At 47.7% G+C, this 27,266-nt stretch overlaps 1 protein-coding gene across 1 annotated transcript; it reads left to right on the top strand.

The window, feature by feature from the left end:
• viml (vimentin like) lies at positions 1–5,677 on the top strand (the record flags this gene model as incomplete). Its single annotated transcript, XM_080546964.1, has 9 exons — positions 1–530; positions 1,048–1,108; positions 3,028–3,123; positions 3,244–3,408; positions 3,936–4,061; positions 4,790–5,010; positions 5,308–5,351; positions 5,457–5,548; positions 5,636–5,677. 9 exons carry the CDS (start codon positions 1–3, stop codon positions 5,675–5,677), a joined length of 1,377 nt encoding a protein of 458 aa, XP_080403090.1.
• Between the last annotated feature and the right edge of the window lie 21,589 nt (positions 5,678–27,266).

Genomic DNA, 27,266 nt, shown 5'->3' with positions numbered 1-27,266 from the left:
ATGTCTGTGAGATACAATTCTTCATACAAAAAGATGTTTGGTGGACAAGAGAGACCCTCCAGGTCCACCTACTCCTATTCAAGCCGCCAGTCTATCTCCAGCCCGATGCGCTCCCGGGTGTCTTTCGGTGTCTCCTCCGGCCCGGGCATATATGCGTCCAGATCCCAAAAGGTCCGCACCAGCGCAGGGATGCCCCGGCTGGCGTCGGAGAGTACTCTGGACTTCTCCCTGTCCGATGCGATCAACTCCGAGTTCAAAACCAACCGGACCAACGAAAAGGCTCAGATGCAGTCCTTGAACGACCGCTTCGCCAGCTACATCGACAAGGTGCGTTTCCTTGAGCAGCAGAATAAGATCCTCAGTGCGGAGCTGGAGCAGCTGCGGGGCAAAGGGACGTCCCGCATCGGGGACCTGTACGAGGAGGAGATGCGGGAGCTGCGGCGCCAAGTGGACCAACTCACCAACGAGAAAGCCCGAGTAGAGGTGCATAGGGACAACCTGGCAGATGACATCGAGCGGATAAGAGAAAAGTAAGCCTATAGGTCTACCTGATAAACTAACACCATCTTTCATAGCCTTTATTTATGTAAACCAGCTCTTTTCCCTTCTTTTTTTTTCTTTTTTTTTCCTAGCACCAGGGGAGCCCCCCCCTCCCAAATTTCGTTGTTTGGTACCTGTACTATATCAATGACAATAAAGACCATTCAGTCATTCATTCATTCATATGAATTTCTGAATACAACAATAACCATAGACATGGCATCATTTTTGGTGAGGATCTAGGCGTTGTAATCAGCTTAATTCCCAGGCTACCAAATGAAATGTATTTAACATATTCCCTCTATCCAAATTACATGTTAGACAGGTGTAGCATACACTCTGCATGTTTTTGCATTATCTTATCTTCTGCATTTCAAACAGGGATACTGCCACACCAGAGGCACGGTGACAGACGTTTACAGAGTAAAGTAAAGAGGGGAGAAACCATGGCAACCCCAAATGGGGAATGCTTTTATAATGCTTGCTTGTTTTTTTCTGTCACTGCAGGCTCCAAGATGAGATTATTCAGCGTGAGGAGGCTGAATCTACCATGCAGAGCTTCAGGCAGGTAAGGCAGTGTCACACCTGATTGCATGCATTGTTTTTTTCTTCATCTGATCTAATGATGGGGGAAATGTGGAATCTGCAGTTCAGTGCATGTCCCAAAAGTTCCAATACTAACATTAAACATCATTTCAAATGTCTGTCAAGCTGTGCTTGATTGAGTTGGCCTGGCCTAATCGAACCAATGGAATTAGTCCCAACAGTGCAAAACTCACTCCAGCCAAGAGCTGTACAGCATCGGTTTAGGGCTGTGTAGGGCAACACAAAAAGACTTGGCAGTCCAGCCAAATGAGGCCTACATTAGGACATGTCTCACTGTCTGGTTGGGTGGTTCTGCCACAACAGAGGCCGTCTGGACCGGAGTTATCAGAGCGAGAACCCATGTGACCTGTCTGAACACGGGAAAGCCCTCAGTGAACAAAACAACGGAAATTCTGGTTCTGTACTAGTTAGCAGTCTCGGTTTGTAGGCCCAACAACTTATAATGAGATGGTCAGTTCATTGTGTAACGTGAAGGAGCAGCTGCAATTAAGTTTGTAGATGACAAAGATTCCTCATTCCTCATTCCATTCCATGCATTACAATGAGCCCATCCTACCATTTCTACCTCCACCAGCCTCCCCTGCTGTAATCCATTTTTCTGTCAGCTAAGAACTTAAGTCATAAACTATGACTTGCTGTACGGTTACTGAACGAGGCCTACTCAAGGAATTAGCAAAACTATAGTTAATGTATGCCATTTAGCTGACACTTTTATCCAAAGTGAGTGTATACATGTTACAGTACATATGGTCCCAGTTGGAATCTAACCCACAACCCAAGCTTTGTTAGTGCAATGCTCTACCAACTGAGCCACAGTGGACCACAATAAAAATGCATAGTTGTATTGCACCTTCAGATCTACTGCATTGCACACTTTATAGTTTACTATCGGGATCCTCATAAACAGCAGAGCTTTAGGTGAAGCCTAAAGCCTCTAGGCAGTGTGAAGTTTGACTTCTATCCAAGGAGGTGACTCTGCAGTTTTTAGACAGTGATCGATGAATGATGTAGAACAACAACCTTGAATATGAATAGGTAGTGTGGTCTGCTACAGTGACAGACAAGACAGACAGACAGACAGACAGAGAGACAGGCCAGCAGACAGACAGGCAGAGAGACAAGCCAGCAGACAGACAGACAGACAGACAGACAGACAGACAGACAGTTAGAGAGACAGGCCAGCAGACAGACAGACAGATAGGCGGAGAGACAGACAGACAGACAGACAGGCAGAGAGACAGACAGGCAGGTAGAGAAACAGACAGACAGGCAGACAGACAGGCAGGCAGGCAGGCAGGCAGGCAGGCAGGCAGGCAGGCAGGCAGGCAGGCAGGCAGGCAGGCAGGCAGGCAGGCAGGCAGACAGACAGACAGACAGCAGGGCTGTGCTGTCTCTCAGCTCCAGGCCTGCGGAACTGGGCCTGCGGAACTCTGCTGAATGGCAGACTTTATCTATGGCATTAGAGCAAGGCAAAGCTGCTTCTGTGCTGATACCTCTGTTGCCACCAGGGCCCTGACAAAGCAGACTATTGTGCCAAGGTTGAGTGTGTGTGTGTGTGTGTGTGTGTGTGTGTGTGGGGGGGGGGGGGGGGGGGGGGGGTGGGTGTGGGGGAGGCGGAGGGTGGTGTGGGGTGGTGGGTATGTGATTTGGGACTCAACCAGAGGGACAAACACATACAGTGTATACTGAAGTGGCCTTTGGTTCATCATGGTATATTGCCTGACAGCATCCTGTCCATCTGTCAGAGGCAGCATGCTGTTCTACAGCATGATATATAACTGAGAGGCGACACACATGACCCATTGTTTTTACCTGTCATATCTCTACAGTTTGTGTTTGTGTGTTTGTGTGTGTGCCCTCATCATCGATGTCATGAAATAGGATGTGGACAACGCCTCCCTCGCCAGATTGGACCTGGAACGGAAGGTGGAGTCTCTCCAGGAAGAGATTGTCTTCCTAAAGAAACTCCATGATGAGGTAAGAAAACCCATGCTACACACACACACACACACACACACACACGCACGCACGCACACACACACACACACACACATACACACACACACTCTGATACTCCCCTCCTTCTGACCCTGCCAGGAGATGCTGGAGATGCAGACCCAGATGCACGAGCAGCAGCATGTGCAGGTGGACATGGACGTGGCTAAGCCTGATCTGACCTCTGCACTGAGAGACGTTCGTCTGCAGTACGAGAACCTGGCCTCCAAGAACATTCAAGAGTCTGAGGACTGGTACAAATCTAAGGTAAACCACAGCACACTCTCAATCCAGCTATCCAGTATTTCTCCTGTATGCTCCTTCTTCCTCTATCTCTAGCTATCGTCGATGGTTCCTGCTTCTGTTCAATGAGAACACACACAAGCACAGTGTGTGGCAGTAAGACACAATAAGACAGTGAGGCACAGGAGTATCTAATCTTGTTTAATCTTGTTACTCTCCGAGTGGCGGTTTGAACGAAATGTTCCCACACAAGCTTCCATCTGTGTCTATCTTTCACCTTTCATCGTCTCTGTATCCCTCTCCCTATCTCTCTCTCTCCCTCTCCCTCCCTCTCCCTCTCTCTCTCTTTCTGACTGAATTGAAAATATGAATTGAAAAAATGTAAAACTCTCACTCTCTCTCTCTCCCCCCCCCTCTCTCTCTCCCCAACTCTCACTCTCTCTCTCCTCTCCCCCAATCTCTCTCTCGCTCTCTCTCTCGCTCTCTCTCTCTCTCCCTCCCCCCCTCTCTTGCCCTTCCACTCCCCCCCTCTCTCCCCTGGTGATTGACAGTTTACTGACCTCACTGACGCTGCTGCCCGTAACACTGATGCCCTCCGCGTGGCGAAGCAGGAATCCAATGACTACAGGCGTCAGGTGCAGGCACTCACCTGTGAGGTGGACGCCCTCAAAGGAACTGTGAGTATGAGACATGCACTACCAAACCACTCAGGGCAGCATTCAAAAGTAATTCATTTGATGTCATATTAAATGAAGGATGTCAAAGAGGTATTACATTTGTTTCCCATGTCAAGACCTCTTTCCACCCTGGAATAAGACTTTGTGTGTCTGTGTGTGTGTGTGTGTGGGGGGGGGGGGGGTATGGGGGGAGAGACTTACGTAAAACCTAAAACTGGGCATTTTATGTGCAAATAGATGTTCGGAGGTCGGAGGTCTTCATGTTCTGATTCAATGAGAGCACTTACGACGAAAATATACAGCAAGCATCAACCTCAGCAGCGCGTGAGCGTTTCATTTCGGCGCCCATGTTAACGGGTTAGAGCGGCCATACAGCGGCCATGTTAACGGGTTAGAGCGGCCACACGGCGCGTGTGAGGCATGCGTCTCAAGCGTGTCTCACGCTGGCTGCTGTGGCACGCCATCTAGAGATTAGGACTCTTGCCTATTTTTTTCGTGTGCCACGCTTGTTGCAGGCAACACTCGATGTACAAAGATAGGGCTGGCAGTAGCAGCTCCGCAGTTAGAGCCGCAGAAGACACACAGCCAGTGTGGAAGCCGCAACAGTGAGAGCCGCAGCAGTTCTGCCACGCACACACACTGCTAAGGTTGACGCTTGCTGTGTATTTTTTGCCGTTAATCCCTTTCACTAACACTGTATCTTCCTCTCTCTCTCTCGCCTTCCCCAGAACGAGTCTATGGATCGCCAGATGAGGGAGATGGAGGAGAACTTCTCCATGGAGACGGGTGGTTGCCAGGACACCATCGGCCGTATGGAGGAGGACATCCGTAACATGAAGGACGAGATGGCCCGTCACCTGAGAGAGTACCAGGACCTGCTCAATGTCAAGATGGCCCTGGACATCGAGATCGCCACCTACAGGAAACTGCTGGAAGGAGAGGAGAGCAGGTCAGAGGGATAGTTGTTTGTTTTTTAAGTTAAGTTTGTAAAATTAAGTTAACTGATGTAATAAGGAGGTAATCATTTTGATACAAGGGAGTTGAAATGAGTGTAATCAGTGGTGAGAATTGGGGTTCCGGGTTCCGGGTTCCGGGAGTGAACTTGTTGCTGTTAAAATACTTCAATTTCATCATTCAATTTGCCCCATCAGGGTTCCCCCTGTGAATTCATTTAATTTTCACCCCTGAGTGTAATGATTTACTCAACACTTTCTTATCTGTCTCTTTATTTCCCTTTATTTCATAGAATTTCCACCCCACTGCCAAACTTCGCATCCCTAAACATGAGAGGTAGGTTCTGTTCCTGACGGCTGTAATCAATAGATGCATAATTAGCATGGATGATATTCTACAGCATGATGAAACTTTTCTATTCAATGTCACTTGTTACTATAGAAACCATGATGGAGTCCTCCAGACCCCATGTTGAAACCACAACATTATCCAAGAAGGTCCTCATCAGGACCATTGAGACCCGGGATGGTCAGGTATGATAACGGTCTGTATTTAGCAACTTTTAAACCAAGACATCTATTGTATCCGCTCCTAACTGTTGTCTCTCCCCTCTTGTCCAGGTGATCAACGAGTCCACCCAGAACCACGATGACCTGGAGTAACATCCTCCCTGTAGCTGTCTATGCCAAAACACCAGTGGCAACATGGAGCAATACATTTCCCCTGTGATAAACACAAACCATACAAACATACGCTTTTAAAAGTGCCTTTTTATGTGGAGATAAGCCTGTTAGTTGAGACAGAGACCTCCAGCTGAGAGTATCTTCCTTCGTCACGTCTGCTCTTGTCCAGATACTGTTCACACAGCACAGCACTAGCACTACTTTCTGAGTTCTGAACTAAAATGTTGCAATGTCACCAAAAATATTTTTTCATTGAAACTGCTTCTCTCTTTCTCTCACAGCATGTTTGTTAAATGAAGTGGGGGAAAAACAAGGCTTTCAATTGTGTCTGAAACAGCAATAAAAAAAACATTTAGAAAAGAAACTCACGTGCCATTCTTTGACGCATATTTCTTTGTAATGGATGGTCAGAATTTCAGTTGATTAGTTCAGATTGTTAACTCTCTTTTAGTCTGAGAATAGGCCTAATGTGGTGAATTCCAAGTTATATTGTCCTTGGAAAAGTGAGGGTGGTGTGGGGCTAAAAGTGTACACTAATATCATCTTCTTGACCCAAAGTATTTCAACAAACAAACAATAGATAATTCAGAAGTTAATAGAGTATCTGAAAGGACCACTTTTTATGACAGGATGTCAAGATGTTATTGTCTGTACTTTGTGACCTCAGGGTCACCCCCTACTCCCTGCTCAGCACCATTTTCGCCATAAGGCTACTCAGTCTTAAGTGTGCATTATAGCAAATTGACAGTTGCTTTGAGAAACCCTGGCTCTCAGTATCCTTCTGTGCCCTCAATTCATGTGAGAAGTCTAATTTAACAGCTTTCCAGATCCCTCCCTCCCCTGTCCATAATGCTATCACACATTTAATAGGATGAAGAGGGTAGTGGTCATGTCGATATCTCCTGGTGTACGGACTGACCTTGCTACCTCCTGAGGCTTGACGTCTACTGTAGCCTAATCAGGTAACATCAGCCCTTAGCCACGGCTTACAATCTAAGGGTCTGGAGGAGCATACAATATCAGCAATTATAGTGTGATACATACAGGTACCATACCACGAAATTTAGTAGGGGGGGCTCCCCTGGTGCTTGGAAAAAGACTAAAAACAAGAGGGCCAAGCGTAAAATAAAAAAGAGAAAAGAGCTGGTTTACATAAATAAAGGCTATGTACACTATCTACTATACTATACTACTATACTATACAATAAAACACTGTGCTGTACTGTACTCTATGCTATGCTATAAATATCCTAACTTTTCCTATATCTGAACCTTATGTACACAAGGGTTGTCATATGTACATAGTATTGTTGCACATTATATTATGTGCTCTACACGTCCAGATAAGGTCGAAAAATGTGTTGACACACATACAAAAAGAAAACACAGACAGTCGTTCATACCCACATTTTAATTGATAGTTTCCTACCTTGCATTTTAATCACAATTGTACATATAATGTTATGAATGCAAAGCACAAAAAAATAATAATAATAACATAATGTTAAAACCAATATTGCAAAATATATATTGTAATATCGTATTATGAATAAGAGAGAGGGAGTGAGAAGCCTTGTAGATCAAAATAGGTCACGTGGCAGTGGTTCGCCCATTGATCAGTGCATGTTTCCCCCACAAGTGACCAGCATGCTCCATCGAGGTATCCTATGGTTGTCTAGTGGTGATGTTAGGATTGACTCTGTGTACCCGTGTCTAAATGTAAGGGGTATCCTATGGTTGTCTAGTGGTGATGTTAGGATTGACTCTGTGTACCCTTGTCTAAATGTAAGGGGTATGGTTTGTGGACGGTGGGGTGGGGGTGGGGGGGGGGGGGACGGCCCGGGGGCGTGCGGGGGATATCCCTTATTTTCGGGAAAATATCCCTTATTTTCAAATCCCAATGTTGACAGGTATGCTCTGGCTCCGTTTTCACCCCTAATCTCCGTTTTGCGCGTTCACGTGTAGCCTGGTCCAACCAGTGCTTTTACATTCATCATCGAGGTACAGCTTACCCTTTTTTTAGACATAGCTGAGTCAATCGATTTCATTTTGTGATGAAGTCATTTATTCGTTTTGCATAGTTATCGGTGAAGTAGGTTTCAAAGTCCGCGTCTCCTTTTTTACGCGTTAGCCGCTTGAAACTCAAACTGGGACGTGGCCAGATTTCTGTACAGCCTCCTCAGCCCAGTGAATGAATGAATGGTCTTCCATGAATGAATGAATGAGTGGGCCTCCAGCGCAGCGACCGCTTCGTCCACCTTGGAGCGCAGGAACTGTGGAGACTCCAGCATGCCGAGCAGGTCAGAGTTGTCCATCTCCAGCAGCATGCCAGTGACCTTGGGAGCGATGCTGGGGTGCATGCTGTGGATAGATGAGAAACGCTCACCTGGAGGGAGGGGGAGAATAAATATCAGTAACAGTAATTATACTAACCTAATGGGGGATTCATTGAAACAAACAAATAGACTCGCCTATCATTTGCTTCAGGTCCTCATGGGGAACGGCAGCCAAAATGGAGTCAGTCCGAAGCTCCTGGTCATGGATAGCAGGCTGCTTCATGGGGATCTGTGGCTGGGGAGCCATGTGCTGCAGCAGGTGTACACCAGCTGTGTACTTGTTACGGGGCACAGTGTGCATCCGTGCTGTAGCTGCGTCTGCACTGGCAGGGTGCTTTCTCAAGGCCTGGGTAGCTGAGAGGGAAGATAATCATAATCAAAGGGATATTTATGGCAAATGTTTGGATAGTGCTCTTTGGGGCAGGATTACTTCACTAAATATACTGACCCGCGCGCTGAGAGGTCATCATAGGGGGAACCAGGGAGGGTGTGGCCTTCATAGCGTTGAAGGTCTTAGGCCTGGTAGCCGACGGACACATGGCGTTGGTGGGCGTGTTCTGGAAGTGCTGAGGAGGTGTGTCTAGGAGATGAGTGGGTCTCAGCTGAGCCAGCTGGTTGGTGAAGTCCGGTGCAGCACAGTTCTGGGCCTGTGGAATGGCCGCCATGAAGAACCCAGGTGGGGGAGCAACCTGGTAGGGGTTGATGCCTGGGTTGGGAACGGCGCAGCCGCTGGCCGTACTCTGCACGTGCTGGTTGGTTGCGCGAGCCTGGCGCTCCTCCTTGCCCTGGGCCAGGGCCACGTACAGGGGCTTGGTGGCCACGATGCGACCGTTCATCACGGTCACGGCCTTGGTGGCGTCCTCGGGGGAGGAGAAGCACACGAAGCCGAATCCCTTGCTGCGTCCGCCCTCCGTCATCACCTTTGCGCTGGTGATTGTTCCGAAGTGGGAGAACTCTTTGTGCAGCTGCTTGTCGTCCAAACAATCGTGCAAGTTCTTGACATAAAGATTGACACCCTGGTAGAGAGAAACTGTGTTTTACTAAGATGTTTTTCATGCCTCAAATACATCAACAATGCTTACCAAGATTATGAGCTTACTGATACAGTATATGTTTGTTCATATACACACACACCTGGTATCTGGTCCTGTGGCCCTGATTTATATGCTCAAACTGGCGCTTCAGCACAGTCTGGCGCTCTCCTCTCTTCTGGGCACGGCCCACGTAGACCCGCCTCCCATTTAGCTCCTGGCCGTTCATCTCATCAACGGCCCTCTTGGCATCCTCATGCCTTTCGAAGTTGACAAATCCAAAACCCATGGATTTACCAGCGTCATCGGTCAGGACACGGACACTCAGGACTGGTCCACATCTTTCAAACCTCTCCTGAAGGCGTCGGTCGTCCATATCCTCTCCGAAGTTCTTGACATACACGTTGGTGAACTCTCCGGCCCTGGATCCGAGTTCAGCCTCTCGTTCTTTGCGCGTTTGGAAGAACACTTTTCTGACGAACACTTTTCTGCCGTTCAATAACGTGCCGTTGAGTCTCTTAATCGCTCTCTCAGCAGCCTCCTTGGTGTTATACTGCACAAAGCCATAGCCTTTAGCATTACCATTCGCGTCAGACGCTACCTTGCAGGAAAGGATGTTCCCAAACTCCGAGAACGTGTCGTAGAGGTGCTTGCTGTTGAACGTCTCCACTAAATCCTTAACGAAGATGTTGCCGACCCCACTGAATGTTGCCGACCCCATCCATTGAATAGGCGCACTAGGATTCATGTCTTCAATTTTTTGGGGGAAAAGAACGAATAACGTTTATCTATCTAGCTCTTCACAGATGAATTGCATGTAAAAGAACGGCATGTGTACTCTAGCTGGATTCTAGAACTCCAGCTGCATGTTCTATGGTTGTCATCACTCGTATGGTTGTCATGGTTGTATGGTATGGTTGTCATGGTTGTATGGTATGGTTGTCATCACTCGTATGGTTGTCATGGTTGTATGGTATGGTTGTCATGGTTGTATGGTTGTCATGGTTGTCATGGTTGACCCACTGCTAGATGTTTTTCAATTTGCCTATAAACAGAACCGTAGCACGGAGGATGCTATTCTCTATGTCACTCATTCTGTATCCAAGCACCTCGAGAACAAAAAGGCCTATGCCCGAATTATGTTTGTTGACTTTAGTTCCGCCTTTAATACGGTACAACCCCACGTGCTCTTAGGAAAGCTCAAAGACATGGGTGTCAATAGTACTTTAATCAAATGGATCCATTCCTTCATGTTAGAAAGAGAACAGCAAGTGAAAGTCAATGGAACACTGTCAGTGACTAAACACTGCAGTACAGGTGTCCCCCAAGGTTGCGTTCTGTCTCCATATCTTTTCTCAGTATACACCAACGACTGTAAAAGTAACCACCCAAGCAACCATATTATAAAATATGCTGACGACACTGCAATTCTAAGTCTCCTTGATAAAGATACAGACCCCTCGGTGCTCCATGATGAGATTAATATATTCACTAAATGGTGCGACAGCAACCATCTCATCTTAAACCCCACCAAAACTCAGGAGGTTGTGTTAGACCCAAGGCAGGTAACTGACCATGAGCCTGTGGTCGTTAAAGACCAAACAATCATCCAGGTGCCCTCTTATAAGTACTTAGGTATTCAATTAGACAACCATCTCTGCTGGAATACACACTTAGACAGCTTATGTAACAAACTACAGCAGAGGCTTTATCACCTGAGGCGACTCAGACTTTATGGGGTGAGAAAGCAGATCATGAGAATTTTCTATCAGTCCATTGTTGAAAGTGTAATCAGATATGGAATAATTGTGTGGTTTGGCAACTTAACTGTACAACAAAAAAACAGACTAGTCAGCATTCACAAAACAGCTATGAAAATTGTAGGTGAAAGAGACTATGTGATCCTAAATAAACTATATGAAAAAGCTGTCCTGGACAAGGCTAACAAGATAATCGCAGACCCCCAACATCCGCTCTCCACAGAATACGAAGTTCTCCCCCTAGGTAGAAGGCTTCGCATGCCAAGATGTAACTATAAGCTCTTAAAACTATCATTTGTCCCATTCTCCATTAAACTAATCAATTCTCTCAAGCAGAAACGATGATTAGGACATGATCACCAGCACCTGCACTTTATCTTAGACACCACATGAAGGGCCATGTGCAATATTCGAAAACACCACTTGAAGGGTTATGTGCAATATATATTTATACCAAATGATGCCATGTCCAGGTGGAAACTGCTGCCAATGTCACTCAATGTTTGTTGCTGTCCTGTTGTTTACTTTGTCTACTGTATGTTGTATGTATCGTCACTGTTGCACTTGAAGCATGAAAGTACCATGCCCAAGACAAGTTTCCCCTCGGGGACAATAAAGTACAATCAATCAATCAATCACTTATGTTTTAGAAGAATTCTAACTTCAGACACTGTGACCTCACAGTCCATAGCCAGGGTCCATTTAGTCAGCAAACCTATGTAGGGGTTCATGAGGAATTCCTTCTCCAGCAGATGTATTTAACATGAATAAGGACATTGGAGAGAGGGGGAATAATTAAATTGTAGAGTTGACCTATATTCATCACAAATCATGTCATCGCAATCAGACAAGTTGAAATATGACTCAAAACTTCCAAGTAGCATAGAACAACTTATTATAGAAATTAATTAATAGAATTAATTAAACTAATTTGTTTGTTCATTTTCTACAACAACTGTTCAACGTAGAAACATACAGCACATTGTCACATGTTTAAATAACCTTTTTCTTATACATTACTGTGTATAGACATAAAGCTACAGATTTCATATATTGCTTCTAGCCGTTTCCCTTTTTCTTTTCAGTAAAACTCTTTTATGGTTTATGGATACCCAAGTGTATCAAAGTTAGCATTTTGGTGGCAAAAATACCAGAACTGTCCCATCTCAATGCTTTGTAATACTGATATAACTACAGTAAACAGATAATAATAATAATAATAATAATAATAATAATAACTTTTTATTTGTATAGCGCTTTTCCTGCAAACGTTGCAGCTCAAAGTGCTCCAATCATTATATAATCATAATTTAATTATTTAGTCATTTAAAGGCAATATTAAAAAGATGGGTTTTTAGTCTTGACTTGAACATATTTGCTGAGGTTGCATCCCTAATGTAAACTGGCAGGAATTCAGTCAAATTTACATCACATTTAGATGAATTACATTTCTGCATTACCTCACTTTCGCTATGGTCCAATAAAATCACACAGTGGCTTTGGCTACTACACTCACTTTATTTGGAACACTATAGCCTACTATACTGGGTAGGGCCTCCATTTGCTCTCAAAACAGTCTCAATCCTTCGTGGCATAGATTCCACAAGATGTTAAACATTCCTTTGAGATTCTGGTCCATCATGACTTGATAGATTTTTCAGGTGCACTCTCAAGTTGTGAATCTCCCGTTCTACCACATCCCAAAGGTGTTCTATTGGATTCAGATCCAGTGATTGGGAAGGCCACTGTAGAACACTCAGGCTCTTTTTGATAGGGCCAAGGCAGGCAAGTTGCAAAATAGAGGCAGGTCAGTTAGGGTTTCAGCATTAAACATCACATTGTAGTGCCGGAGGAAAAAGGAAAGACGTAGGCAACGTAATGATAACTGTTTAATCAAAATAACAACTTGTACTCTCAGTACAGGACCAGAAAATAGATCACCAAAACTGTTGCGTCTAAACAGGAAGTTGCAACCTTAATAATCCTCCCCTCTGCCCCTAGTGCCAGAACTGGTTCCCTCCCACTACACAACCAACAGTAAGAGGAGAACATGAACCCATAATGTAGTCACTACACCAGCCCCCCCAGTGTTCACCTCAATATTGGAAATCCTCACGGCGAGGAGGGCGTATGGCCCGGCCCCTACGATCGTAGGTAAAGTCAGGAGGTGCGGGAGGAGGTGTGACATCGCCCATCACGTCCTCCTGCAGGGAAGGACGGGGGGCAGTGACGACCGGGGGCTCGCGAGCTGCGGGGGGTTGTCGGGGTCGGAGGGGGGAATGGCCAGGGCGCGGCAGGGGAGGTAGGACTGGAGGCCGGCCTCTGCGCGGTGGCAGGGCCAAGTCCAGGGGCAGTTCAAGGTCCAAGTGGGCCGGTTTGAGGCGATCAACGGACACACACTCAGGCCTACCCCCCATGTCAACCATGAAGTTCTTGGCTCCGGCCTCGATGACACGGAAAGGCCCGTCATAAGGAGGACGTAGTGGAGTCCTGTGGCCATCATGACGAATGAAAACGAACCTCGCTGAGTGCAGCTCCGGGGGCACCCTCGAAGTAGGGACACCATGCTGCGTAGTCGGGACCGGGACGAAGGTCCTGGCGCTGTCCAGCAGGGAGGCGCGCTGAGCGGCGGCGGACCAGGGCTCCGTTGACTTGGGAATGAAGTCACCGGGGACCCGCAGCGGCTGTCCAAACACCAGCTCAGCGGACGACGACTGGAGGTCCTCCTTAGGCGCTGTCCTGAGCCCCAGCATGACCCACGGCAGCTTGTCAAGCCAGTCGCTGTCCGTGAGGCTGGCTCGAAGGGCGGCCTTCATGGATCGATGGAAACGCTCACAGAGCCCGTTCGCCTGCGGGTGATAGGCGGTTGTGCGGTGGAGCTTGACCCCCAGATTCTCCGCCACCGCTGCCCACAGCTCTGAAGTAAACTGTGAGCCACGGTCAGAGGAGAGATCAGCAGGGGTGCCGTAGCGGGAGACCCACACCGCGATGAACGCCCGGGCCAGGTCGGGGGCTGTCGTTGAGGAGAGCGGAACTGCCTCCGGCCAGCGAGTCGTCCTGTCCACCATGGTAAAGAGATAGGTGTATCCGTGCGAGGGGGGCAGCGGCCCTACCAGGTCCACGTTTACATGATCGAACCTCCGCTCAGGCACAGAGAACTGCTCCAGGGGGGCCTTGACGTGTCGATGCACCTTGGCGCGCTGGCAGGCGATGCACGTGTCTACCCAGGCCCTCACATCCCTCTTGAGCCCATGCCAGACGAATTTCTCTGACACCAGCCGTGAGGACGGTTTCCTACCAGGGTGAGACAAGCCGTGTATCGCCTCGAAGGCGGGGCGCCTCCAGTTGGCGGGGACCACCGGTCGTGGCTGACCCATGGAGACGTCGCACAGGAGCGTGGCCCCTGCGTCACCGAAAACCACCTCTTCTAGGCGCAGTCCTGTGTCCGACAACTTGAGAGCCTGGACGGCGGGGTCGGCGGCCTGGTCTGCAGCCATGCGCGCGTAGTCCAAACCCAGTTGGACCGCACCAACCACCGCCCTGGAGAGACAATCCGCGACCTGGTTGGACTTCCCAGCAACGTGCTGGATGTCTGTGGTGAACTCGGATATGTAGGCGAGCTGGCGCTGTTGGCGGTCGGACCACGGCTCCGCCACCTTGGACATGGCGTGCGTGAGTGGCTTGTGGTCCACGTAGGCCGTAAACTCGCGGCCCTCCAGTAAAAAACGGAAGTGTCTGACAGCAAGCCACAGCCCGAGGAGCTCCCTGTCGAATGTGCTGTACCTTTGCTCTCTGGGAGACAGCTGGCGGCTGAAGAATGCAAGAGGCTGCCAGGCGTCCCCAACCCACTGTTCGTACACCGCTCCCACAGCAAAGTCAGAGGCGTCCGTGGTGAGAGCAGTGGGTGCCGAGGGCGAGGGGTGGGCCAACATGGCAGCGCGGGCCAGGGCCGCCTTGGTGTCCTGAAAGGCTTTGACACGCTCCGCCGTCCAGTCCACCGGCTGCTTCAGAGTCTTGCCCTTCTGGGCATCGTACAGAGGCCGCAGGATGTGAGCGATGTGGTGGAGGAAGCGATAGTAGAAGGTTACCATCCCGATGAACCCCTTGAGCTCGCTGATTGTGCTGGGGCGCGGGAAAGCAGCGACAGCTTCCACCTTCGAGGGGAGGGGGGTCACCCCCTCTGCGGAGACCCGGTGCCCGAGAAAGTCGATGGTGTTCCGTCCGAACTCACACTTCGCCGGATTGACAATCAGCCCATGTTGGCTGAGCCGTGTGAAAAGGGCCCGGAGGTGGGACAGGTGCTCCTCCTCCGTGGTGCTTGCGACGAGGATGTCATCCAAGTAGACGAAGAGGAATGGTAGGTCCCGGAGCACCGAGTGCATGAGGCGTTGGAAGGTCTGCGCCGCGTTCTTCAGGCCGAACGGCATCCGCAGAAACTCGAAGAGTCCAAATGGCGTGATTACGGCCGTCTTAGGGACGTCCTCGGGGTGCACCGGCACCTGATGGTACCCCCGTACCAGGTCCACTTTGGAGAAGAAGCGTTTGCCTGCCAGGTTCGCTGAAAAGTCCTGGACATGTGGGACCGGGTAGCGGTCAGGCTTGGACGCGTCGTTGAGGCGGCGGTAGTCCCCACATGGGCGCCACCCGCCGTCTGACTTAGGGACGATGTGCAGGGGAGACGCCCAGGGGCTGCTCGAGCGCCGAACGATGCCCACCTGCTCCATATGCGCAAACTCCGCCCTGGCGATGGCCAGCTTCTCCGGGTTGAGGCGCCTGGCCCTGGCGTGGAGGGGAGGCCCCTCGGTCTCGATGTGGTGCTCCACTCCGTGTTTCACCGTGGGCGCGGAGAAGGTGGGCTTGGTAAGGTCGGGGAATTCGGCGAGCAGCCGAAGGTACTGGTCACTTTCGGCGAGCGTATTGGACCACCCGCTGTAGACCGCCTCCCCCTGCGTACAGGCGAAGGAAGCGAAAGTCTGTGAGTTGACCAGGCGCCTGTTCCCCACGTCCACCAACAGGTTGTGGGCGCACAGAAAATCCGCACCAAGGAGGGGAAATGTGACAGCCGCTATGACAAAATCCCACGAAAAGCATTGCCCTCCGAAGCACACGTCCACCGCCCTAGTGCCATAAGAGCAGATAGGTGTGCCGTCCGCGCCTGCCAACTGCGGACCACGCTCCTCCTTCGCCACATCCGATCTCTCTGCCGGAATGATGCTCCACTGGGCACCTGTGTCACAAAGGAAACTGCGACCCGAGGCGGTGTCTTGTATGAAGAGCAGCCTGTTGGTGACGCCAGCGCTCAGGGCCACTACTGAGTGCCGGCCCCGCCGTTTCCCGTCGGTCCGAAGGTGCAGGGTGAGCGGCACCGTTTGGCCTTGGCGCCAAAAGTGGCGTGGTAGAAACAATGGCCCGCAGCGTTACCCTGCTGGCCAGAAGGTCTGGCGTCATCCTTCGCTCTCCTGCGACGGTCGGGTGGCGGGGCGGCCGCGGGAGCGAGCAGGTCGGGGGACCGTTGAGGCATGGCCAAGACGAACCGGTCCGCCTCCCTGGCCAGGGCGCGGGGCTCCATGATGGCGGTGTTGGCCAGCGCCATCCTAACTTGAGCTGGCAATGTGCGCATGAACAGCTCTGTGAAGAGGATCATGGGGTCTTCTGTACCGAGCAGGTTTAGCATCCTCTCCATGCGCGCAGAAGGCCTCTCGTCACCCAAGTCCGACATGGCAAATAGGCGACGCACCCTCTCCGCAGTGGACAGTTCAAATGTCTCTAGAAGCAGGGCCTTGAGGCGCTCATATTTGTTCGTCGTCGGGGGAGCAGACAAAAAACCTACCACTCGAGCTGCGGTGGAGCTGCCCAACATTGCCACAGCATGGTTGTACCGGTCGCCGTCGTCATCGATGTCACTTTTGTTGAAATGTGCCTCTACAATAGCAAACCATGCAGCAGGCGTTGAGTCCCAGAACTCTGGTAGCTTGAGAGTGGGAGTGTGCGCACCACGCGTTACCCTGACAGGGGATGGTGATGGCTGCCGCTGGTTTGAACGTCTTCCTCGCCCGGACATTTTGCAGGATTGTAATGTTCGTTCGCTGGTTTTTGTACACAATTACGTTAACAAAAATCCACGTCGGGGTCACCAGTGTAGTGCCGGAGGAAAAAGGAAAGACGTAGGCAACGTAATGATAACTGTTTAATCAAAATAACAACTTGTACTCTCAGTACAGGACCAGAAAATAGATCACCAAAACTGTTGCGTCTAAACAGGAAGTTGCAACCTTAATAATCCTCCCCTCTGCCCCTAGTGCCAGAACTGGTTCCCTCCCACTACACAACCAACAGTAAGAGGAGAACATGAACCCATAATGTAGTCACTACAACATCATGTTATGTAGGCATGGCTCTGTAAGTTTCGTTCTCAAGGGTTACATTTTCCAATTTCAATACGGACACAATGCTTAATATATAGTTGTATCCACTTAATAATCTCTTTAATCCAATGTTTAAAGTTATACAACAGCAGGAACAGAAAATCTGGAATTCCGGGGGAGTCTGTTAATATTCCACTCTTCCACATAGTTTGAAAGGCAAACAGTTGCAATTAGGCTCTCCCGAATGTCAGGTAATAGGCCCGGGGGCGTGCGGGGGATATCCCTTATTTTCGGGAAAATATCCCTTATTTTCAAATCCCAATGTTGACAGGTATGCTCTGGCTCCGTTTTCACCCCTAATCTCCGTTTTGCGCGTTCACGTGTAGCCTGGTCCAACCAGTGCTTTTACATTCATCATCGAGGTACAGCTTACCCTTTTTTTAGACATAGCTGAGTCAATCGATTTCATTTTGTGATGAAGTCATTTATTCGTTTTGCATAGTTATCGGTGAAGTAGGTTTCAAAGTCCGCGTCTCCTTTTTTACGCGTTAGCCGCTTGAAACTCAAACTGGGACGTGGCCAGATTTCTGTACAGCCTCCTCAGCCCAGTGAATGAATGAATGGTCTTCCATGAATGAATGAATGAGTGGGCCTCCAGCGCAGCGACCGCTTCGTCCACCTTGGAGCGCAGGAACTGTGGAGACTCCAGCATGCGGAGCAGGTCAGAGTTGTCCATCTCCAGCAGCATGCCAGTGACCTTGGGAGCGATGGGGTGCATGCTGTGGATAGATGAGAAACGCTCACCTGGAGGGAGGGGGAGAATAAATATCAGTAACAGTAATTATACTAACCTAATGGGGGATTCATTGAAACAAACAAATAGACTCGCCTATCATTTGCTTCAGGTCCTCATGGGGAACGGCAGCCAAAATGGAGTCAGTCCGAAGCTCCTGGTCATGGATAGCAGGCTGCTGCATGGGGATCTGTGGCTGGGGAGCCATGTGCTGCAGGAGGTGTACACCAGCTGTGTACTTGTTACGGGGCACAGTGTGCATCCGTGCTGTAGCTGCGTCTGCACTGGCAGGGTGCTTTCTCAAGGCCTGGGTAGCTGAGAGGGAAGATAATCATAATCAAAGGGATATTTATGGCAAATGTTTGGATAGTGCTCTTTGGGGCAGGATTACTTCACTAAATATACTGACCCGCGCACTGAGAGGTCATCATAGGGGGAACCAGGGAGGGCGTGGCCTTCATAGCGTTGAAGGTCTTAGGCCTGGTAGCCGACGGACACATGGCGTTGGTGGGCGTGTTCTGGAAGTGCTGAGGAGGTGTGTCTAGGAGATGAGTGGGTCTCAGCTGAGCCAGCTGGTTGGTGAAGTCCGGTGCAGCACAGTTCTGGGCCTGTGGAATGGCCGCCATGAAGAACCCAGGTGGGGGAGCAACCTGGTAGGGGTTGATGCCTGGGTTGGGAACGGCGCAGCCGCTGGCCGTACTCTGCACGTGCTGGTTGGTTGCGCGAGCCTGGCGCTCCTCCTTGCCCTGGGCCAGGGCCACGTACAGGGGCTTGGTGGCCACGATGCGACCGTTCATCACGGTCACGGCCTTGGTGGCGTCCTCGGGGGAGGAGAAGCACACGAAGCCGAATCCCTTGCTGCGTCCGCCCTCCGTCATCACCTTTGCGCTGGTGATTGTTCCGAAGTGGGAGAACTCTTTGTGCAGCTGCTTGTCGTCCAAACAATCGTGCAAGTTCTTGACATAAAGATTGACACCCTGGTAGAGAGAAACTGTGTTTTACTAAGATGTTTTTCATGCCTCAAATACATCAACAATGCTTACCAAGATTATGAGCTTTCTGATACAGTATATATTTGTTCATATACACACACACCTGGTATCTGGTCCTGTGGCTCTGATTTATATGCTCAAACTGGCGCTTCAGCACAGTCTGGCGCTCTCCTCTCTTCTGGGCACGGCCCACGTAGACCCGCCTCCCATTTAGCTCCTGGCCGTTCATCTCATCAACGGCCCTCTTGGCATCCTCATGCCTTTCGAAGTTGACAAATCCAAAACCCATGGATTTACCAGCGTCATCGGTCAGGACACGGACACTCAGGACTGGTCCAAATCTTTCAAACCTCTCCTGAAGGCGTCGGTCGTCCATATCCTCTCCGAAGTTCTTGACATACACGTTGGTGAACTCTCCGGCCCTGGATCCGAGTTCAGCCTCTCGTTCTTTGCGCGTTTGGAAGAACACTTTTCTGACGAACACTTTTCTGCCGTTCAATAACGTGCCGTTGAGTCTCTTAATCGCTCTCTCAGCAGCCTCCTTGGTGTTATACTGCACAAAGCCATAGCCTTTAGCATTACCATTCGCGTCAGACGCTACCTTGCAGGAAAGGATGCTCCCAAACTCCGAGAACGTGTCGTAGAGGTGCTTGCTGTTGAACGTCTCCACTAAATCCTTAACGAAGATGTTGCCGACCCCACTGAATGTTGCCGACCCCATCCATTGAATAGGCGCACTAGGATTCATGTCTTCAATTTTTTGGGGGAAAAGAACGAATAACGTTTATCTATCTAGCTCTTCACAGATGAATTGCAGGTAAATGAACGGCATGTGTACTCTAGCTGGATTCTAGAACTCCAGCTGCATGTTCTATGGTTGTCATCACTCGTATGGTTGTCATGGTTGTATGGTATGGTTGTCATGGTTGTATGGTATGGTTGTCATCACTCGTATGGTTGTCATGGTTGTATGGTATGGTTGTCATGGTTGTATGGTTGTCATGGTTGTCATGGTTGACCCACTGCTAGATGTTTTTCAATTTGCCTATAAACAGAACCGTAGCACGGAGGATGCTATTCTCTATATCACTCATTCTGTATCCAAGCACCTCGAGAACAAAAAGGCCTATGCCCGAATTATGTTTGTTGACTTTAGTTCCGCCTTTAATACGGTACAACCCCACGTGCTCTTAGGAAAGCTCAAAGACATGGGTGTCAATAGTACTTTAATCAAATGGATCCATTCCTTCATGTTAGAAAGAGAACAGCAAGTGAAAGTCAATGGAACACTGTCAGTGACTAAACACTGCAGTACAGGTGTCCCCCAAGGTTGCGTTCTGTCTCCATATCTTTTCTCAGTATACACCAACGACTGTAAAAGTAACCACCCAAGCAACCATATTATAAAATATGCTGACGACACTGCAATTCTAAGTCTCCTTGATAAAGATACAGACCCCTCTGTGCTCCATGATGAGATTAATATATTCACTAAATGGTGCGACAGCAACCATCTCATCTTAAACCCCACCAAAACTCAGGAGGTTGTGTTAGACCCAAGGCAGGTAACTGACCATGAGCCTGTGGTCGTTAAAGACCAAACAATCATCCAGGTGCCCTCTTATAAGTACTTAGGTATTCAATTAGACAACCATCTCTGCTGGAATACACACTTAGACAGCTTATGTAACAAACTACAGCAGAGGCTTTATCACCTGAGGCGACTCAGACTTTATGGGGTGAGAAAGCAGATCATGAGAATTTTCTATCAGTCCATTGTTGAAAGTGTAATCAGATATGGAATAATTGTGTGGTTTGGCAACTTAACTGTACAACAAAAAAACAGACTAGTCAGCATTCACAAAACAGCTATGAAAATTGTAGGTGAAAGAGACTATGTGATCCTAAATAAACTATATGAAAAAGCTGTCCTGGACAAGGCTAACAAGATAATCGCAGACCCCCAACATCCGCTCTCCACAGAATACGAAGTTCTCCCCCTAGGTAGAAGGCTTCGCATGCCAAGATGTAACTATAAGCTCTTAAAACTATCATTTGTCCCATTCTCCATTAAACTAATCAATTCTCTCAAGCAGAAACGATGATTAGGACATGATCACCAGCACCTGCACTTTATCTTAGACACCACATGAAGGGCCATGTGCAATATTCGAAAACACCACTTGAAGGGTTATGTGCAATATATATTTATACCAAATGATGCCATGTCCAGGTGGAAACTGCTGCCAATGTCACTCAATGTTTGTTGCTGTCCTGTTGTTTACTTTGTCTACTGTATGTTGTATGTATCGTCACTGTTGCACTTGAAGCATGAAAGTACCATGCCCAAGACAAGTTTCCCCTCGGGGACAATAAAGTACAATCAATCAATCAATCACTTATGTTTTAGAAGAATTCTAACTTCAGACACTGTGACCTCACAGTCCATAGCCAGGGTCCATTTAGTCAGCAAACCTATGTAGGGGTTCATGAGGAATTCCTTCTCCAGCAGATGTATTTAACATGAATAAGGACATTGGAGAGAGGGGGGGGGGGGGGGGAATAATTAAATTGTAGAGTTGACCTATATTCATCACAAATCATGTCATCGCAATCAGACAAGTTGAAATATGACTCAAAACTTCCAAGTAGCATAGAACAACTTATTATAGAAATTAATTAATAGAATTAATTAAACTAATTTGTTTGTTCATTTTCTACAACAACTGTTCAACGTAGAAACATACAGCACATTGTCACATGTTTAAATAACCTTTTTCTTATACATTACTGTGTATAGACATAAAGCTACAGATTTCATATATTGCTTCTAGCCGTTTCCCTTTTTCTTTTCAGTAAAACTCTTTTATGGTTTATGGATACCCAAGTGTATCAAAGTTAGCATTTTGGTGGCAAAAATACCAGAACTGTCCCATCTCAATGCTTTGTAATACTGATATAACTACAGTAAACAGATAATAATAATAATAATAATAATAATAACTTTTTATTTGTATAGCGCTTTTCCTGCAAACGTTGCAGCTCAAAGTGCTCCAATCATTATATAATCATAATTTAATTATTTAGTCATTTAAAGGCAATATTAAAAAGATGGGTTTTTAGTCTTGACTTGAACATATTTGCTGAGGTTGCATCCCTAATGTAAACTGGCAGGAATTCAGTCAAATTTACATCACATTTAGATGAATTACATTTCTGCATTACCTCACTTTCGCTATGGTCCAATAAAATCACACAGTGGCTTTGGCTACTACACTCACTTTATTTGGAACACTATAGCCTACTATACTGGGTAGGGCCTCCATTTGCTCTCAAAACAGTCTCAATCCTTCGTGGCATAGATTCCACAAGATGTTAAACATTCCTTTGAGATTCTGGTCCATCATGACTTGATAGATTTTTCAGGTGCACTCTCAAGTTGTGAATCTCCCGTTCTACCACATCCCAAAGGTGTTCTATTGGATTCAGATCCAGTGATTGGGAAGGCCACTGTAGAACACTCAGGCTCTTTTTGATAGGGCCAAGGCAGGCAAGTTGCAAAATAGAGGCAGGTCAGTTAGGGTTTCAGCATTAAACATCACATCATGTTATGTAGGCATGGCTCTGTAAGTTTCGTTCTCAAGGGTTACATTTTCCAATTTCAATACGGACACAATGCTTAATATATAGTTGTATCCACTTAATAATCTCTTTAATCCAATGTTTAAAGTTATACAACAGCAGGAACAGAAAATCTGGAATTCCGGGGGAGTCTGTTAATATTCCACTCTTCCACATAGTTTGAAAGGCAAACAGTTGCAATTAGGCTCTCCCGAATGTCAGGTAATAGGCCCGGGGGCGTGCGGGGGATATCCCTTATTTTCGGGAAAATATCCCTTATTTTCAAATCCCAATGTTGACAGGTATGCTCTGGCTCCGTTTTCACCCCTAATCTCCGTTTTGCGCGTTCACGTGTAGCCTGGTCCAACCAGTGCTTTTACATTCATCATCGAGGTACAGCTTACCCTTTTTTTAGACATAGCTGAGTCAATCGATTTCATTTTGTGATGAAGTCATTTATTCGTTTTGCATAGTTATCGGTGAAGTAGGTTTCAAAGTCCGCGTCTCCTTTTTTACGCGTTAGCCGCTTGAAACTCAAACTGGGACGTGGCCAGATTTCTGTACAGCCTCCTCAGCCCAGTGAATGAATGAATGGTCTTCCATGAATGAATGAATGAGTGGGCCTCCAGCGCAGCGACCGCTTCGTCCACCTTGGAGCGCAGGAACTGTGGAGACTCCAGCATGCGGAGCAGGTCAGAGTTGTCCATCTCCAGCAGCATGCCAGTGACCTTGGGAGCGATGGGGTGCATGCTGTGGATAGATGAGAAACGCTCACCTGGAGGGAGGGGGAGAATAAATATCAGTAACAGTAATTATACTAACCTAATGGGGGATTCATTGAAACAAACAAATAGACTCGCCTATCATTTGCTTCAGGTCCTCATGGGGAACGGCAGCCAAAATGGAGTCAGTCCGAAGCTCCTGGTCATGGATAGCAGGCTGCTGCATGGGGATCTGTGGCTGGGGAGCCATGTGCTGCAGGAGGTGTACACCAGCTGTGTACTTGTTACGGGGCACAGTGTGCATCCGTGCTGTAGCTGCGTCTGCACTGGCAGGGTGCTTTCTCAAGGCCTGGGTAGCTGAGAGGGAAGATAATCATAATCAAAGGGATATTTATGGCAAATGTTTGGATAGTGCTCTTTGGGGCAGGATTACTTCACTAAATATACTGACCCGCGCACTGAGAGGTCATCATAGGGGGAACCAGGGAGGGCGTGGCCTTCATAGCGTTGAAGGTCTTAGGCCTGGTAGCCGACGGACACATGGCGTTGGTGGGCGTGTTCTGGAAGTGCTGAGGAGGTGTGTCTAGGAGATGAGTGGGTCTCAGCTGAGCCAGCTGGTTGGTGAAGTCCGGTGCAGCACAGTTCTGGGCCTGTGGAATGGCCGCCATGAAGAACCCAGGTGGGGGAGCAACCTGGTAGGGGTTGATGCCTGGGTTGGGAACGGCGCAGCCGCTGGCCGTACTCTGCACGTGCTGGTTGGTTGCGCGAGCCTGGCGCTCCTCCTTGCCCTGGGCCAGGGCCACGTACAGGGGCTTGGTGGCCACGATGCGACCGTTCATCACGGTCACGGCCTTGGTGGCGTCCTCGGGGGAGGAGAAGCACACGAAGCCGAATCCCTTGCTGCGTCCGCCCTCCGTCATCACCTTTGCGCTGGTGATTGTTCCGAAGTGGGAGAACTCTTTGTGCAGCTGCTTGTCGTCCAAACAATCGTGCAAGTTCTTGACATAAAGATTGACACCCTGGTAGAGAGAAACTGTGTTTTACTAAGATGTTTTTCATGCCTCAAATACATCAACAATGCTTACCAAGATTATGAGCTTACTGATACAGTATATGTTTGTTCATATACACACACACCTGGTATCTGGTCCTGTGGCCCTGATTTATATGCTCAAACTGGCGCTTCAGCACAGTCTGGCGCTCTCCTCTCTTCTGGGCACGGCCCACGTAGACCCGCCTCCCATTTAGCTCCTGGCCGTTCATCTCATCAACGGCCCTCTTGGCATCCTCATGCCTTTCGAAGTTGACAAATCCAAAACCCATGGATTTACCAGCGTCATCGGTCAGGACACGGACACTCAGGACTGGTCCAAATCTTTCAAACCTCTCCTGAAGGCGTCGGTCGTCCATATCCTCTCCGAAGTTCTTGACATACACGTTGGTGAACTCTCCGGCCCTGGATCCGAGTTCAGCCTCTCGTTCTTTGCGCGTTTGGAAGAACACTTTTCTGACGAACACTTTTCTGCCGTTCAATAACGTGCCGTTGAGTCTCTTAATCGCTCTCTCAGCAGCCTCCTTGGTGTTATACTGCACAAAGCCATAGCCTTTAGCATTACCATTCGCGTCAGACGCTACCTTGCAGGAAAGGATGTTCCCAAACTCCGAGAACGTGTCGTAGAGGTGCTTGCTGTTGAACGTCTCCACTAAATCCTTAACGAAGATGTTGCCGACCCCACTGAATGTTGCCGACCCCATCCATTGAATAGGCGCACTAGGATTCATGTCTTCAATTTTTTGGGGGAAAAGAACGAATAACGTTTATCTATCTAGCTCTTCACAGATGAATTGCATGTAAAAGAACGGCATGTGTACTCTAGCTGGATTCTAGAACTCCAGCTGCATGTTCTATGGTTGTCATCACTCGTATGGTTGTCATGGTTGTATGGTATGGTTGTCATGGTTGTATGGTATGGTTGTCATCACTCGTATGGTTGTCATGGTTGTATGGTATGGTTGTCATGGTTGTATGGTTGTCATGGTTGTCATGGTTGACCCACTGCTAGATGTTTTTCAATTTGCCTATAAACAGAACCGTAGCACGGAGGATGCTATTCTCTATATCACTCATTCTGTATCCAAGCACCTCGAGAACAAAAAGGCCTATGCCCGAATTATGTTTGTTGACTTTAGTTCCGCCTTTAATACGGTACAACCCCACGTGCTCTTAGGAAAGCTCAAAGACATGGGTGTCAATAATACTTTAATCAAATGGATCCATTCCTTCATGTTAGAAAGAGAACAGCAAGTGAAAGTCAATGGAACACTGTCAGTGACTAAACACTGCAGTACAGGTGTCCCCCAAGGTTGCGTTCTGTCTCCATATCTTTTCTCAGTATACACCAACGACTGTAAAAGTAACCACCCAAGCAACCATATTATAAAATATGCTGACGACACTGCAATTCTAAGTCTCCTTGATAAAGATACAGACCCCTCGGTGCTCCATGATGAGATTAATATATTCACTAAATGGTGCGACAGCAACCATCTCATCTTAAACCCCACCAAAACTCAGGAGGTTGTGTTAGACCCAAGGCAGGTAACTGACCATGAGCCTGTGGTCGTTAAAGACCAAACAATCATCCAGGTGCCCTCTTATAAGTACTTAGGTATTCAATTAGACAACCATCTCTGCTGGAATACACACTTAGACAGCTTATGTAACAAACTACAGCAGAGGCTTTATCACCTGAGGCGACTCAGACTTTATGGGGTGAGAAAGCAGATCATGAGAATTTTCTATCAGTCCATTGTTGAAAGTGTAATCAGATATGGAATAATTGTGTGGTTTGGCAACTTAACTGTACAACAAAAAAACAGACTAGTCAGCATTCACAAAACAGCTATGAAAATTGTAGGTGAAAGAGACTATGTGATCCTAAATAAACTATATGAAAAAGCTGTCCTGGACAAGGCTAACAAGATAATCGCAGACCCCCAACATCCGCTCTCCACAGAATACGAAGTTCTCCCCCTAGGTAGAAGGCTTCGCATGCCAAGATGTAACTATAAGCTCTTAAAACTATCATTTGTCCCATTCTCCATTAAACTAATCAATTCTCTCAAGCAGAAACGATGATTAGGACATGATCACCAGCACCTGCACTTTATCTTAGACACCACATGAAGGGCCATGTGCAATATTCGAAAACACCACTTGAAGGGTTATGTGCAATATATATTTATACCAAATGATGCCATGTCCAGGTGGAAACTGCTGCCAATGTCACTCAATGTTTGTTGCTGTCCTGTTGTTTACTTTGTCTACTGTATGTTGTATGTATCGTCACTGTTGCACTTGAAGCATGAAAGTACCATGCCCAAGACAAGTTTCCCCTCGGGGACAATAAAGTACAATCAATCAATCAATCACTTATGTTTTAGAAGAATTCTAACTTCAGACACTGTGACCTCACAGTCCATAGCCAGGGTCCATTTAGTCAGCAAACCTATGTAGGGGTTCATGAGGAATTCCTTCTCCAGCAGATGTATTTAACATGAATAAGGACATTGGAGAGAGGGGGGGGGGGGGGAATAATTAAATTGTAGAGTTGACCTATATTCATCACAAATCATGTCATCGCAATCAGACAAGTTGAAATATGACTCAAAACTTCCAAGTAGCATAGAACAACTTATTATAGAAATTAATTAATAGAATTAATTAAACTAATTTGTTTGTTCATTTTCTACAACAACTGTTCAACGTAGAAACATACAGCACATTGTCACATGTTTAAATAACCTTTTTCTTATACATTACTGTGTATAGACATAAAGCTACAGATTTCATATATTGCTTCTAGCCGTTTCCCTTTTTCTTTTCAGTAAAACTCTTTTATGGTTTATGGATACCCAAGTGTATCAAAGTTAACATTTTGGTGGCAA

Source organism: Nansenia antarctica (genome assembly GCF_963989245.1).
Source record: "Nansenia antarctica genome assembly, chromosome: 16".
Classification (NCBI taxonomy): domain Eukaryota; kingdom Metazoa; phylum Chordata; class Actinopteri; order Argentiniformes; family Microstomatidae; genus Nansenia; species Nansenia antarctica.
The sequence above is the reverse complement of the archived record's forward strand: the minus strand, read 5'-3'. Positions and strand labels throughout refer to the sequence as shown.